Here is a 13,747-nt window from a genome sequence, read left to right as displayed (position 1 = left end):
GCAATGTGGCCTTAGGACTGTATAGAGCAAGAGTTTGCTTCGAAAACATTGAAAAGTGAGTAAACTGTGCATGTCATTTATGGATCTGGAGAAAGCCTGTGACAGGACTGCCAGAGAGGCTTTGCGGAAGGTGCTATGAATAAATGGGATAAATGGAAAGTTAATAACTGCAATAAGGAGTATTAATCAGGAGATTTAGGCATGTCTGTGAACAGAAAGGGAGGATGGTAATTGGTTCTTTGTGAAAGCAGGTCCATGTTAAGGGTGTGGAATGTCACCATAGTTGTTTATGGATCCGATGGCAAGTGAGGTGAATTTAAGGGTCTTTAAGAGTGGGGTGGTTCTATGGTTTGCAGGGGATAGAGGGTATGGAAGGGGAACCAGTTCATGTTTGCAGATAACAGGAAGCTAGTTGCAGACTCAAAAGAGATACTCTACAAACTGATAACAGAGTTTGAGAGTAAAAGTGTAAAAGGAAAAGCTGAAAGTGTATGTGAACAAAAGTAAGGTACTGAAGAACAGTAGTGGGTGAGACAGAAAGGTTTGAATGTATGATTTGGGAGGACTTAGAGGAAGTGTAGTGCTTTAGGCACATAGGAGTAGACTTAGCAGTGGGTACAACAATGGGGGCTGAAGTGAGTCACACAGTAGGAGAGGGGGCTAAGATCCTGTGTGCATTATGGAGTATGTGGAATGGGAGGTCAGTGTTTTTTCAAGCAAGGATGGGTATGTTTGAAGGTACTGTAGTCCCAACAATGTTGCATGGATGTAAATCTTGGGTCTTAAACATAAATTTAAGGTGAATATTAAATATGAAATGCTGAAAGGCAATTTGTGGATTGGAGTGAACTCAATGAGTAAAGAATAACAGTGTGTGAGAGATATACGTAGTAAGCACAGTCTGAATGAGACCCGACAAGGGTGTGCAAAAATGGTTTTAATCTATGAAGAAGGCAAGTACAGAAAAAATTATTGGTCCTGGAGGGAGCTAAGAAGTGGATAGACCAAAAAGATGGAAGGAAAGAATGAAGTACTCATGGTATCAGGGCCTAAACATTCTGGAGAGGCACACATGAGATAGAATGAACTGGATTGATATGGCCTTGTGAGGAAGCATTGTTTTGCCAATGAGATGAACCAGGGAATATGAAACAAAGTAAATCATGAAATAGTCTGTGAGGTTTCACTATGGATGTGAGGCTTACATTTTTGTACATTATGAATGACAGATAGAGAGTGGATCAGTGTATTTGAAGCCACTCTTCCTTTGTTCCTGATGGTCACTTGCTACTGTAAAGCAAATTTCCTTAAAAAAGAAATCATCATTTTATGAATTTTTGGAAAAGAAAAAAGTTACCTCAGTAATATATGGATATAGAAAATCAACAGTGAGAATAAAAGTGTCTACATTCCATATTTCACCTATGTGAATACCTAAAACCAAAATCTCCATAATTCCATACGAAACTCTCATGGTTACATGGGAAGATTTCTGTTACGAATAAACCATGAAAGGCCTTTAGACCAGGAATACAGTTCTTTAAACATTAAATAAATATTCAACAATCTGCAACAATGCTAAAAAGTCTCTATATAGTAAAGTCAATCAGCTTAAGAATGAAAAATGCATGTACAAAGACCACAGAGTTGATCAAATTTAATACTATAAAATTCTACGACTCCATTTATGGCGTTCCTGCATCATTCCATTTATTGCATTCCTGCATCATAAAGGTGCACTTTAAGCAGGATTGGGGAAATGATGGACTCCACAGAGAGGGGTCTTTTACAAAACTGTGCTCCTATCCATCCACTGACAATGATATAACCTTACCAAAGATGACTTTTCATATGTGTTGTAACCACTGTAAATGGAAAATAGTAACAGTGACACTTTTGGTGTAGATGTGGGAATGTTCAAGAGTTTTAAAGATGTTGGTGATAGAGTGCTTATTCATGTGGAAGCATGTGGAGTGAAAAAAAAGCGAGTCTTTTGGAAGCAAATGAATGAGTTCTTTAGCAACCTTGATGAAAGGGATTGAGTCTTAGTGATGGAAGATTTGGATACAAGAGTAGATGATGTGGAAGTTGAGAGAATAACTGCGGGGCATGGGGTATCCAGCACAGATGACAATGGTCAACAATTTGTCAAGCTGTGAGTTGGAAAAAGGATTTATGACTGGGAATATCTGGTTTTAAAAGGGTACATACATACAAGAATGACTGGGTGGTACTGATTTACAAATTTTTACATGAAAAACTCATGGATATGCATGTGCTAAAAAGGGCAGTTAATGTGAGGTCTGATTATTTCTTGGTGAAGGTGACTGTGAAACTTCAAAGAATGTAGAGGGTTGATAAACTTGAAAAAGAAGCTTGTGTACCAAGTTAACATGGAAAATCAAGTAAAGAGTGGCATATGGTGTGCATAAATGAAACTAGGACAGTAAGCAAGAAGTGAAAGGAAAGTTCAAGGGATTAAAAAAGATGGTTAATGAGAGGTGATGTGAGAGTACCCGCAAACCTCAGGGAGAATAAGAAAATGTTTTTGAGGGAGGTAAATAGTGTAATGAGAACAAATGGGAGTATCAATGAGGGGAGATGGTGGAAAGAGGTAAGAGACAAAGAAGAGATAGATAAAGGATTGTTGAATGTGTAAGAGGATAGGGTGGCAGATGTTGGGTGTCTGGGAGGAGGAGGTATGATGAATGAGAGTCAAGGCAAATGTAGTGGTGAAAAGAGCAGGGGAAGTGAAAGCTTTGCAAACAATGAGGTATGGCAAAGCTACAGGAGTGAATGAGATTGCAGTTGAATTTCTCAAAAAATGGGGCAGCAGTTTGTTTATTAGTTAGTCAAAATTTTCAGTGTGTATGTCCCAAGGTGAAGTGCATACAGACCGGCATAATACTTGTATTGTGCTATCACATTAGGGTAAAGGGAATAAAAGTGAATTCTTGAATTACAGAGGTATAAGTCTGTTAAGCATACATGGTAATTAGTATAAGAGAATGGTGACTGAGAGAGTGATAGTATGCACACAGGGCAACAGAGAAGCAATGTAGCTTAAAAAATGGAGAGAATTGTGGACCCAGTGTTTACTTTGAAACAGTTGTATTAAAAATACTTGGAGAAAGACAGATCTGAATGTAGCATTTATGGGCCTGAATTGGAGAAACACAGATCTGAATGTAGCATTTATGGGCCTGAAGAAAATTTATGAAAAGGTTGATGGATGGGCCCTATGGAAGGTGCTATAAGAATATGGTGAGGCAGGAAAGCTTCAAGATGCAGAGGCGTTTTAATTTTGAGAGTATGGTGTACATGTGATTAGCAAGGAAGAACGGAGAATAGTTCCGACTGATGGTTGGTCTGCATCAAGGATGTACACTGTCACTAAGTCCGTTTAATCTATTTATGGATAGGATAGTGAGGGAGGTAAATGGAAGGGTTTTACAAAGGGATGGGTCTACAGTACTCTAGGGGTGAGGCCAGGTAGATGAGTTGACACAGTGCTGGTGGCAATTGGACAGAGAAGCTACAAATTGTGTATGAGTAGAAAGCTCTACAGTTTTAGGAACTCCTGGAAAAGTATTACTGTTGTAATACAAGACCCTGCCAAGAAAGGGATCTCAGGGCAAATTAGAAATAATGAAATTATTATTCAGTGTCGTAAGTGAGAGACAAGCAGTTCTTCATTCATGTCTCCTGCTTGCTTAGTATAGAAATGAGATGAGCATTTATTTGCATGCTCACTGTTTGAATTTGCTTCTTTAAGCCTTTGGTCAAATGTATAAATATGAAGCATTTATTTGCATGCCCTCAGTTTAGATTTCCTTTTGTAAGTGAAGTCAAATATACAAATATTACTTTTACAACATTAAGTTTTTGTTCTGTGTCAGACAATAAATCATTTGCAAAAATCAGTTATACCTTCTGTTTACTCTTTACAAAAATATTTCACATTGATCTGAACAAGCTTTGCTTGCCTGTTTGATTTTTCAGATGTGCAGTTGGTTGCTCTCCATTTTGCTCACATTCAACACTAATGATTTATCAAAGTGTGTAACAGTAAATGTACGTACAACCAAACTGGATTTGAACCATCTAAATGTCTTCAAAAAATGAAAGACAATGCTTCTGGCAGAACTCTGGCAAGGTCACACAAATCACAGCCCAAATGTAGTCAAGATAGATAAAAGTAATATTTTTTCTTTTTGCTTTAAATGGGTTCACTCTAAGAGAACTTGTTACTGAACTCTTACTTTAACACGAAATATTCTATACGAACAGTTCCCCTCTGAGTTAAAAGATATGAGAGTAAAACAAGTGCCACATTTCAAAATTTGTGACTTGTGTCTCATCTGCTGCCTTGATTCATGAGAAATCCAGGCTACACACCAAGATACTAAGAGAGATGCTTCTTCATTGTACATGCACTGTTCACTGTGGCAAGGTGATGATGCTCTCTCCAACTGCTGATATTTTTGAACATAATGACAACCCCAAGTGTCCTACAAGCTGTTCACCTTCTCGACAGACCCCTATAAAGAAGCAAAAGAACACAATACTTGAAACCAAGCCAGAGGGGCTTTGACGGCTTGGAGAGTGGTGATGGCCCAACAATGGTTTAACAGGTATTGAACCCGAGTGTGTAATGCATACATTCCATCCGTGGGAATGCAGCCATGATTAAAGAGTGTTACCCTGTATTCATCTATACTGCACAGTATTTGTATTGAATTATATCACAGTCACAATGTCAATTAGAGAAAACACTGGGTTTTGGACAAAGTTTGGAACACATCTCCCTCTCTATTATGCTAACCCTTAAAAACCATGAGATCAGTTTCGAAATAACATTTTAAGAAGAAAAGTCTTTAAATTTGGTTTTCTATTATAAAAAGAAAAATATTGTATATGTAAAATTAAAGGATATTTTCAAACTAGTGAGCTAACATAACCTGCATGGCTATAGTATAGCACTAAAGTTAATGCATAAATTGCAGAGGTGACAGTGGGGTAGTGGAAGAAGATAATGGATCAGTGAGAAGAAGAGAAAGAAATAAAGACCTGTGTACAATAACACATCACTATTTATGAAAGAAATGTTCATTTTTATTATTTTTGTTATTATACTTTGTCGCTGTCTCCTGCGTTAGCAAGGTAGTGCAAGGAAACAGACAAAAGAATGGCCCAACCCACCTACATACACATGTATATACATGCACAGACATATAGATATATACACATGTACATATTCATACTTGCTGCCTTCATCCATTCCCGTCGCCACCCCACCACACAAGAAATATGCACATGTAAATGAAAAGTGCATGTACAAACCAGTGAGCTAACATAACTTATATGCCCCTGGTACAGTGCTACAGTTAATGTATAAATTACCCAGTGAAAGCAGCAATGAAGAAGAGGTGGAAGAAGGGGGTCACAGCTGGGATTAAGCCTCATGAAGCAAATTTTCCAAATGACTCATCACAATATACTGCTACTACTTACACATATATATATATGCATACATTTACACATATTCATTGATACAGTTACACTCCAGAATTGCTAATATGCACCTATAGTGACCAAGATAACACTCAGCAGCCATAAAAAATGTCAAAATATTGGAGAATTTAAGTAAAGCCACTGAACATTAAGACTCGTGTGAAGATTTCTGGCACCTACTAGGTATGTATTCACATGAAGAATCCTAGCATTTAATGGTTAAAAATACTTCATCTTAACACTATTTTCTGGGAATGTTTTTTTTCTTTTTTTTTTTTTTTGCTTTGTCGCTGTCTCCCGCGTTTGCGAGGTAGCGCAAGGAAACAGATGAAAGAAATGGCCCAACCCACCCCCATACACATGTATATACATACGTCCACACACGCAAATATACATACCTACACAGCTTTCCATGGTTTACCCCAGACACTTCACATGCCTTGATTCAATCCACTGACAGCACGTCAACCCCGGTATACCACATCGCTCCAATTCACTCTATTCCTTGCCCTCCTTTCACCCTCCTGCATGTTCAGGCCCCAATCACACAAAATCTTTTTCACTCCATCTTTCCACCTCCAATTTGGTCTCCCTCTTCTCCTCGATCCCTCCACCTCCGACACATATATTCTCTTGGTCAATCTTTCCTCACTCATTCTCTCCATGTGCCCGAACCATTTCAAAACACCCTCTTCTGCTCTCTCAACCACGCTCTTTTTATTTCCACACATCTCTCTTACCCTTACGTTACTTACTCGATCAAACCACCTCACACCACGCATTGTCCTCAAACATCTCATTTCCAGCACATCCATCCTCCTGCGCACAACTCTATCCATAGCCCACGCCTCGCAACCATACAACATTGTTGGAACCACTATTCCTTCAAACATACCCATTTTTGCTTTCCGAGATAATGTTCTCGACTTCCACACATTCTTCAAGGCTCCCAGAATTTTCGCCCCCTCCCCCACCCTATGATCCACTTCCGCTTCCATGGTTCCATCCGCTGCCAGATCCACTCCCAGATATCTAAAACACTTCACTTCCTCCAGTTTTTCTGGGAATGTATACCTCAATAAAAATAAGGGTTTATTGAGCTGTAATTTTTAGTCCAAAAAATCAACATTATACCAGAAAAATACAGTGCTTGTATGAGTGTAAGATACAGGTATGGGACCAAACAAATAGGAACCACGTGATATATGGGAAAGCTGCGATGTGCTGTCAGTGGGCGGAAACGGGGCATATGAAGTACAGTCAATTAATGTGTGGGCTCAAACTGGGCATATGAAGTATAGTCAAGTTAAACAACTGACTGACTGATTATAAAAATTATCTGGGATGTCAACACTCAAGCTACAGTTATCAATGAAAGAGTGTAAGGGGTTTAGCTGTAGATGACAGGCTAGAGAGAGGATGTGTATAAAGGAGGTGAGTGTTTGTTCCTGGTGCTATCTCGCCAAAGAGGAGAGGCAATTATGTAAAAAAAAGATGCATACAGATTGGAAAATAAACTCATTACTCACACTTAAGCTACCTCAAAACCTTTTTCAGGATCAGCAGATAACTTACAGGACAAATGTATTATCATTTTAAAGTGCACACCTGGGCAGCACTGTCAAAACTTACCCACAGAGACTTGCATTTCAGGAAAATACTTGCAATATCTAGGTTGAACACAAACAAGATTACATGGTCACTTGATGTACTACACAAACCAAAAACTCTCAGCTTACTGATGAGATAGTCATCTGCTGCATGGTACCGTGGGCATAACAATCACAAATGTATTGGAATCACATCAGAGTAACAACGGGCAACTGAACAAATTCTGAGACTAGATAACAAAGCCATTTGTTGGTTTGATGCAAATGAAGTGCAAACATTTTCATTTTTAAAACTTAAATATTTTTCTATTCTACTTTAAGGGTCCACAAGGCTAATCTGCAGTTACGGCCTCAAATATACATGTGTGAAATGATTTCTCTGTTTCACAATAAGAAAAAAAATAAGATCTACCCTATTTCAATCAGATAATGAATTAGGTAATCATTATATCCAGATGCATTTACTCATGATTCTAGTTGTAAAGTGCATACAACAAAAAATATTGCATCAAATATAGGAACACTTAAACTTACTCCACTGATAAAAGGAAGGTTGAGTAACTGCCCGATGACTGGCATGCGACGCAAAAAATTAACAGCTACGGGGAAGAATCCACTGAAAAGAAACAAAGCCAGTCATTGATATTTTGAAACAGGCCTTAACTTTTTCTCAAATATTACTCAATGAACAATGTTATAACTTTCTACGTAACAATCCTGGGGCTTCACCTGACTTCACATATAATTATTCAAACTCATCAGAGAGACCAATTTCCCTTCAAAAACTCCTCTCTGCTTGTAGTTTCCACAAAGCTAATGGATCAAATATGACTAAGTTTACTTGCCTGGATCAAATATGACTAAGTTTACTTGCCTTCATTATGCCTCTACCTATAAAGTAACAGAGGCCTATGCAAAACCCATCATATATACAACACTCACCATGCACTCCTGCAGATTCCTCATCAATGGTATCCAACTCATACTATCAGCATTTCACCCATAACCAACTGCTGACCTTGACCCATCCAGTTATGCTTTGAGAGTATTCAAATAATGATATTGTTGTTATCCCTTTCCCAGAGTTTCACATATCTTGCACCCCAACCTTCTGGTGATGGCAAGAAAAGAAATGGCTATAGCGGAAACCAACCCAACCCAAATGCACTGGGTTGGGAGAGATGTGAGGGAAACACAACACCATATTAAGAGCTCGTATTAAAGAGCTTGGGTAACTTATTTCTGAATGACTGGTATGATCCCTTCTAGAACTATTTTCTAAAAGCATTCAGACAGGTCCCTCCAAATATTCTAATCAATCATAAATGCCTAACATGTTAGCCTTAAATCTACTTCCACGGTATATTCAATTTCAAAACTGCTTCTGACTGTTGTCACTTACCTGAATAATAAAATAAAACCATAAACTTCAATACACATGCCAATTAATGGCCAGCCAAGCAGGACAATCAAAATGCCTCCAAAGAAAGCTCCTGATCCTTTCCACTTGCGTTTTTGGAAGAAGAATCGGAATGTGCGTTCAAGACCAGCTATAAATGCTAGACCCGCAAGGAAGAGAATCTGTAGAATATAATATGAATTCTTTTTAAAAATGCATAATTACATGACTTCAAAATGCAATAAAAATTATAATCATCCATTTTTACCATTAATGACAAATCTTTATACTTGCTCATTTTGTTTTTAACAAATACAATTACTGCTCACATGAATTTCAAGACAGTAAAATAAGTTTGTTTACAGTGTTTCCTATCAATATGTAAAGTTATAAGCACCACAGAAATATTGCATCTGATAATTATGAAGAAAACACTTTCTTGTAAAAATACTATCATGTATTCTTTCATATGTAATTGCCTTTCTTGACCCAGAAGTAGTACTAGGAACATATGAAAAATGGCTTCAAATGCACACTCAGTATCTAGCTGTCACATACAATGCATAAAAACCAAAGCCATCTCTATTAACCCTATTATATGCCTTCTCCAGATTTAGAGAGACAGAAAGTATTAATGAGATGGCCTTGATTACACATACAACTGACCATGTTACCTCACATAACATACACTTTTTCCATACATATTTGCCATTTCCTGCATTAGTGAGGTAGCGCTAAGAACAGAGGACTGAGCCTAAGAGGGAAAATCCTCACTTGGCCCCTTCTTCATTCCCTCTTTTGGAAAAATCAAAAAATGGGAGGGGAGGATGTACACACACACACACACACACACACACACACTCAAACACACACACCCATACACCTTAAGTCACCTTCCACGACATTCAGAGAATATGTGGGAAGTATTCTTTCTCCCCTATCCCCAGGGAAACTATACTATTTCAGTGATTAATCCCAAACAATTATATTGAAGACAATTATGGTGTTAGTATTTATGTTAACTATACAATAAACACAAGATTCATGATTTATTCGATACTACCAACAATCTACTTCTGTGTATCACAATCTAACTAACACCAGGTTAAAATGTACTTTTCCTTACCAGAATGAAAGCTGGTGAGAATTCTGTATATTAATAACCTTGTACCCACAGCATGTTATGCATCAAACTTACAAAGCCTATCTTTCCGTATTGCTATCCCTCATATAAGCTCACATGTGCTAACTTAGTGAATACACAAATTACAGTACATTTCTTTCAGAACAATTTTTAGACATTTTTTTGGCTTGCCTAAACCTCTTATGCACTTATGATGTCTAAACCTGTTTCGGTACTTACATTGCCAATGGCCAGTAGTCCTTTGTCAAAAAAGAGAATGACACCCAAGAAGATAAAGGAGACCCCAAAGGCAGCAAACCCAACTCCAATTTCTGAAAAAAGAAAAAAAGTAAATCCACCTGAACTTCTTCAATGATAAAAACTAGAAAACTGTTAAGCATCCATTTGTTATAATACTAAAATGATGTTTTCTTAATTGATAATATCGATAATAATAACATTCTTAATTGTAATTTCCATTCCTGCATTCATGACACAGCGTCAAGAACATGAAGAGGCTCATTAGCACAAATCCTATCTCTCAAACTTTACATACAATATAATGAACTTGAAGTATACCATGCATACCCAAGCTCTGCATACTACTCCATGGCACTTGACATGCCTTGATTCAGTATATCAACAGAAGAGCACCCACCCATATACCACACTGCTCCAACTCAATCTATCCAATGCATGCCTCTCATACTCCAGAGAGTTCTGGCCCTGAATATCCAAAGCCTCCTTTACTACATCCTTCCATCTACTTCATCCCCCCCACTGATTCCTCCAATTCCAATTCACAGATCTAAATCAGTCTTAACTCATCCTCTAATATAAATGAACCAATGCAGAACAGGTTAGCACTCTCAATTAGACTATGCTCACTAACAAATTGCTTTGATTAAGTAAATCTTTAAATGATCAACCAACCAAAAGCCAAATATCATCCTCAGGCATTTCATTTTCACCACATCCAGCCTCTTCCTCTAATTTACATTCAAAACCAAAGATTCTTATCCATTCAAAGTTGTCAGGATTCCTATACCTTCAAACATATCCATCTCTACCCGTGTAAACAATGAACTTTCCTTCCGCAATCCTTAGTATGCCCAGACCCTTATCATCCTCTTCTATCCTTTGACAAACAGTATATTTTCGATGTTGAAAAAAAAGTCAGATTTCGTTTGGTTGGGAATGAGTGAGGTCAGTTGGGTTTAGCTATGTACGGCAAATTTTTGTCGAAAGGAATAAAAAAGCAACCTTAAGTAATTTCATCTTACCAACAAAAGATACATCATCTCAATGATTGCAAGAAAAGAAAATGATTGTCTAATCTATCAGTACAATTTCCTGAAGTATTTGGGATTTGGATCACTTAAAAGAAACTACAAATGTAGAAAACATTTCTCACCATTTTCATATGAAAGCACCTCATAAATAGCTCCCATACAGTCCTATGTTAGGCTAAGCTAGATAAGGTTATGGGGTTCAAATGCTTAAAAAATATGAAACATACAGTCCTCTACTAATTAATTCCATTAAGATGTGACACATTAGTTTTACTTAAATTCTCTTCAACTTCAAATTTTGAGCTTAAAAACTCTACCAACAACTCATATTAGAACCTAGTAATAAAATTATGTAAATTTCTTTGAATTTAAATGAATTACCAATAGCTTACTAAATTATTATCTCTTAGGTAATGAACGTCACAGATGATCATATACTAACAAATGATGTATGTTGCAGTTTAAGGGTAAGCTATGGATAGCATGTCCCAATTTTTACTAGTAGCTAAGATGGCATAGGTATTTATTAACCAAATCACAGGCATTTTGGAGTCACTATATAAATAGAATATACTGATATAATACTGTCCAAGAAGCCCTTTTATGGGTCTCCTGAAGGATGTGGTGCAGTCAGTAACAGGGAAATGATTGACTCTTTTGGAGTGAAAAATTCTCTGAGATTGTACTTCTTTTTTTACACTGAGGATGACTAAATCTCACCAAAAGGACCTTTTCACTCCCAATGTAACCCTATGTAGGCAAGGGTGGGTAATTCACCACATAAACATATGTTGGCAGCACCAAAAACAGTCAAAGAAAGGCCACGTGCAGACATCCGTTCTCTAGCTATTACGTATAATGCACAGAAACCACAGCTCTCTATCCACAACCATGTCCCAACAGACCTTTCCATGGTTTACCCGACACTTCACATGCTCTGGATCAGTTCACTGACAGCACATCCACCCCAGTACAGCACAGCATTCCAGTATACGCCTTTCACCCTCCTGCGTGTTCAGGCCCCAACTGCTCAAAATCTTTTTCACGCCATTCTTCCATCTCCAATATATATATGGCCGGACCAGCCATTCCAATTCCAAGCCAGGTCAGCCCTTACCATAACCAGATCAAGTCGGCCCTTACCACACCTAGGAGAGATCACCTCACCATACCCTAACCAAGTTAGCCATACCATTCCCGGCCAGGTCAACCTTACTATACCCCAACCATCAGCTCGCCATTCTCTAACCAGGTCAGTCCATACCATATCAAACTTCAACTATCCCTACCATTCCCCAGGTCAGCTTTCACAATAGCTTGCCAGGCCAACTCCTGCCATACTCATCTCGGATCAACCCTCAACACACCCTAGTCAAATTGTCCCTCACCATACCTTGGCCAAGTCAACCCATGACACACTTCAGTTAGGTCAGTCTCTACCATACCAACCATGTCATTCCTCACCACACGTCTGCCAGACCAGCCCTTACTACACCTCAGACAGCTCAGTCCTCGCCCAACCGCCAGATCAACCCTCACTAAGCCAGGTCAGCCCTCCACTACACCTGAGTCAGGTCAGCCCTCACCACACGTCTGTCAGGTCAACCCTTACTACACCTCAACCAGGTCAACCCTTACTACAACTCAACCAGGTCAACCCTTACTGCACCTCAACCAGGTCAACCCTTACTACACCTCAACCAGGTCAACCCTTACTACACCTCAACCAGGTCAACCCTTACTACACCTCAACCAGGTCAACCCTCACTACACCTGAGGCAGGTCAGCCCTCACTAGACCAGCCAAGAACCTACCATACCACTGCAGCTGCACACTATGTTATAAATAGCACACAGACACATCACAAAACCTGGCATCCAGGGAGCATATCTCCGTAATATTCCACTGTCCGGTTACCAACACCATCGTGCGAAATACCTGACCAGGAATCATTTTCATTAACAGCTCAATGTCGACTACCGCCGCTGTGCCCTGGACAGCCAAGCTGACAGCTCGCATTCCCTGTTTCTGTCATAACACACATAAGACACCTTCCTCCATGTCACAACTCCCTAATATCCTGCACTTCGTGATCTTGGGGCATCACCATAAGCGTGAAGGGTAGGAAAGACTCACTCTGAGTGTCTGTGATGTTGATCATGGTGAGAGTTGTATTACAGGAGACACGAAGACATGTTTTGAATGGACACTGATGATGAGTTCACCAGCCAACGCACACAACATCTGTCTGCCAAAAAGACAATAAATGACCCAACTTTCGATGTTATGAAAATTTACAAACTCTAAATCTAAATCATTCATAGGAAGAAAATATCCATCAATTGTATTTAGACCAATGTTGATCATTGTACACTTTGTTCGTATGTTAGATTCTGAGAGGGGGAAATTGAACCTAAAAAATATACATGCATAACTGTCGTAGTTCAATTTCATTGTACAGTAGAGTATTACAGAATGAATATTATCATTCTTAACTTATCATTATGATATAGTTAACCCAATGAGTATAATGATAATAACTATTATACACGTTGGAAACACAAACTCAAGGAAACGAACACAAAATATTTACATGATTTACCGTAAGGCAATAGCTGCTTAATAAATGATACAGAATTCAATAACACTCCAAAAAGAACAAATATTATATAATTCACTACACTGCCCTAATTGCATTGTTTATGAGATACCAGAAAGTTATGGTACTTTCACCAGAAGACCTGAAAATTGATCTCCAGTATGAAGACATACGCGTGTTTACAAATATGTAACCTTAAAGAAAAATATA

General features: G+C 38.4%; 1 protein-coding gene across 2 annotated transcripts in view; it reads right to left on the bottom strand.

The window, feature by feature from the left end:
• LOC139751487 (vesicle transport protein GOT1B) overlaps nucleotides 1-13,223 on the bottom strand; it is a 29,544-nt gene extending 16,321 nt beyond the window's left edge. The window contains exons 1-4 of one of the 2 annotated variants that reach the window (XM_071666944.1): nucleotides 13,075-13,223; nucleotides 9,887-9,978; nucleotides 8,527-8,705; nucleotides 7,659-7,740 (exon numbers count right to left, since the gene is read on the bottom strand). In XM_071666944.1, the coding sequence (XP_071523045.1) occupies nucleotides 7,659-7,740; nucleotides 8,527-8,705; nucleotides 9,887-9,978; nucleotides 13,075-13,099 (378 nt within the window). In that variant the 5' untranslated portion in view covers nucleotides 13,100-13,223. The remainder of the gene's footprint in view (nucleotides 1-7,658; nucleotides 7,741-8,526; nucleotides 8,706-9,886; nucleotides 9,979-13,074) is intronic. The other variant, XM_071666943.1, reaches the window with a different exon arrangement.
• Nucleotides 13,224-13,747: the final 524 nt, after the last annotated feature.

This window comes from Panulirus ornatus, chromosome 11, assembly GCF_036320965.1.
Source record: "Panulirus ornatus isolate Po-2019 chromosome 11, ASM3632096v1, whole genome shotgun sequence".
Lineage (NCBI taxonomy): Eukaryota > Metazoa > Arthropoda > Malacostraca > Decapoda > Palinuridae > Panulirus > Panulirus ornatus.
The sequence above is the reverse complement of the archived record's forward strand: the minus strand, read 5'-3'. Positions and strand labels throughout refer to the sequence as shown.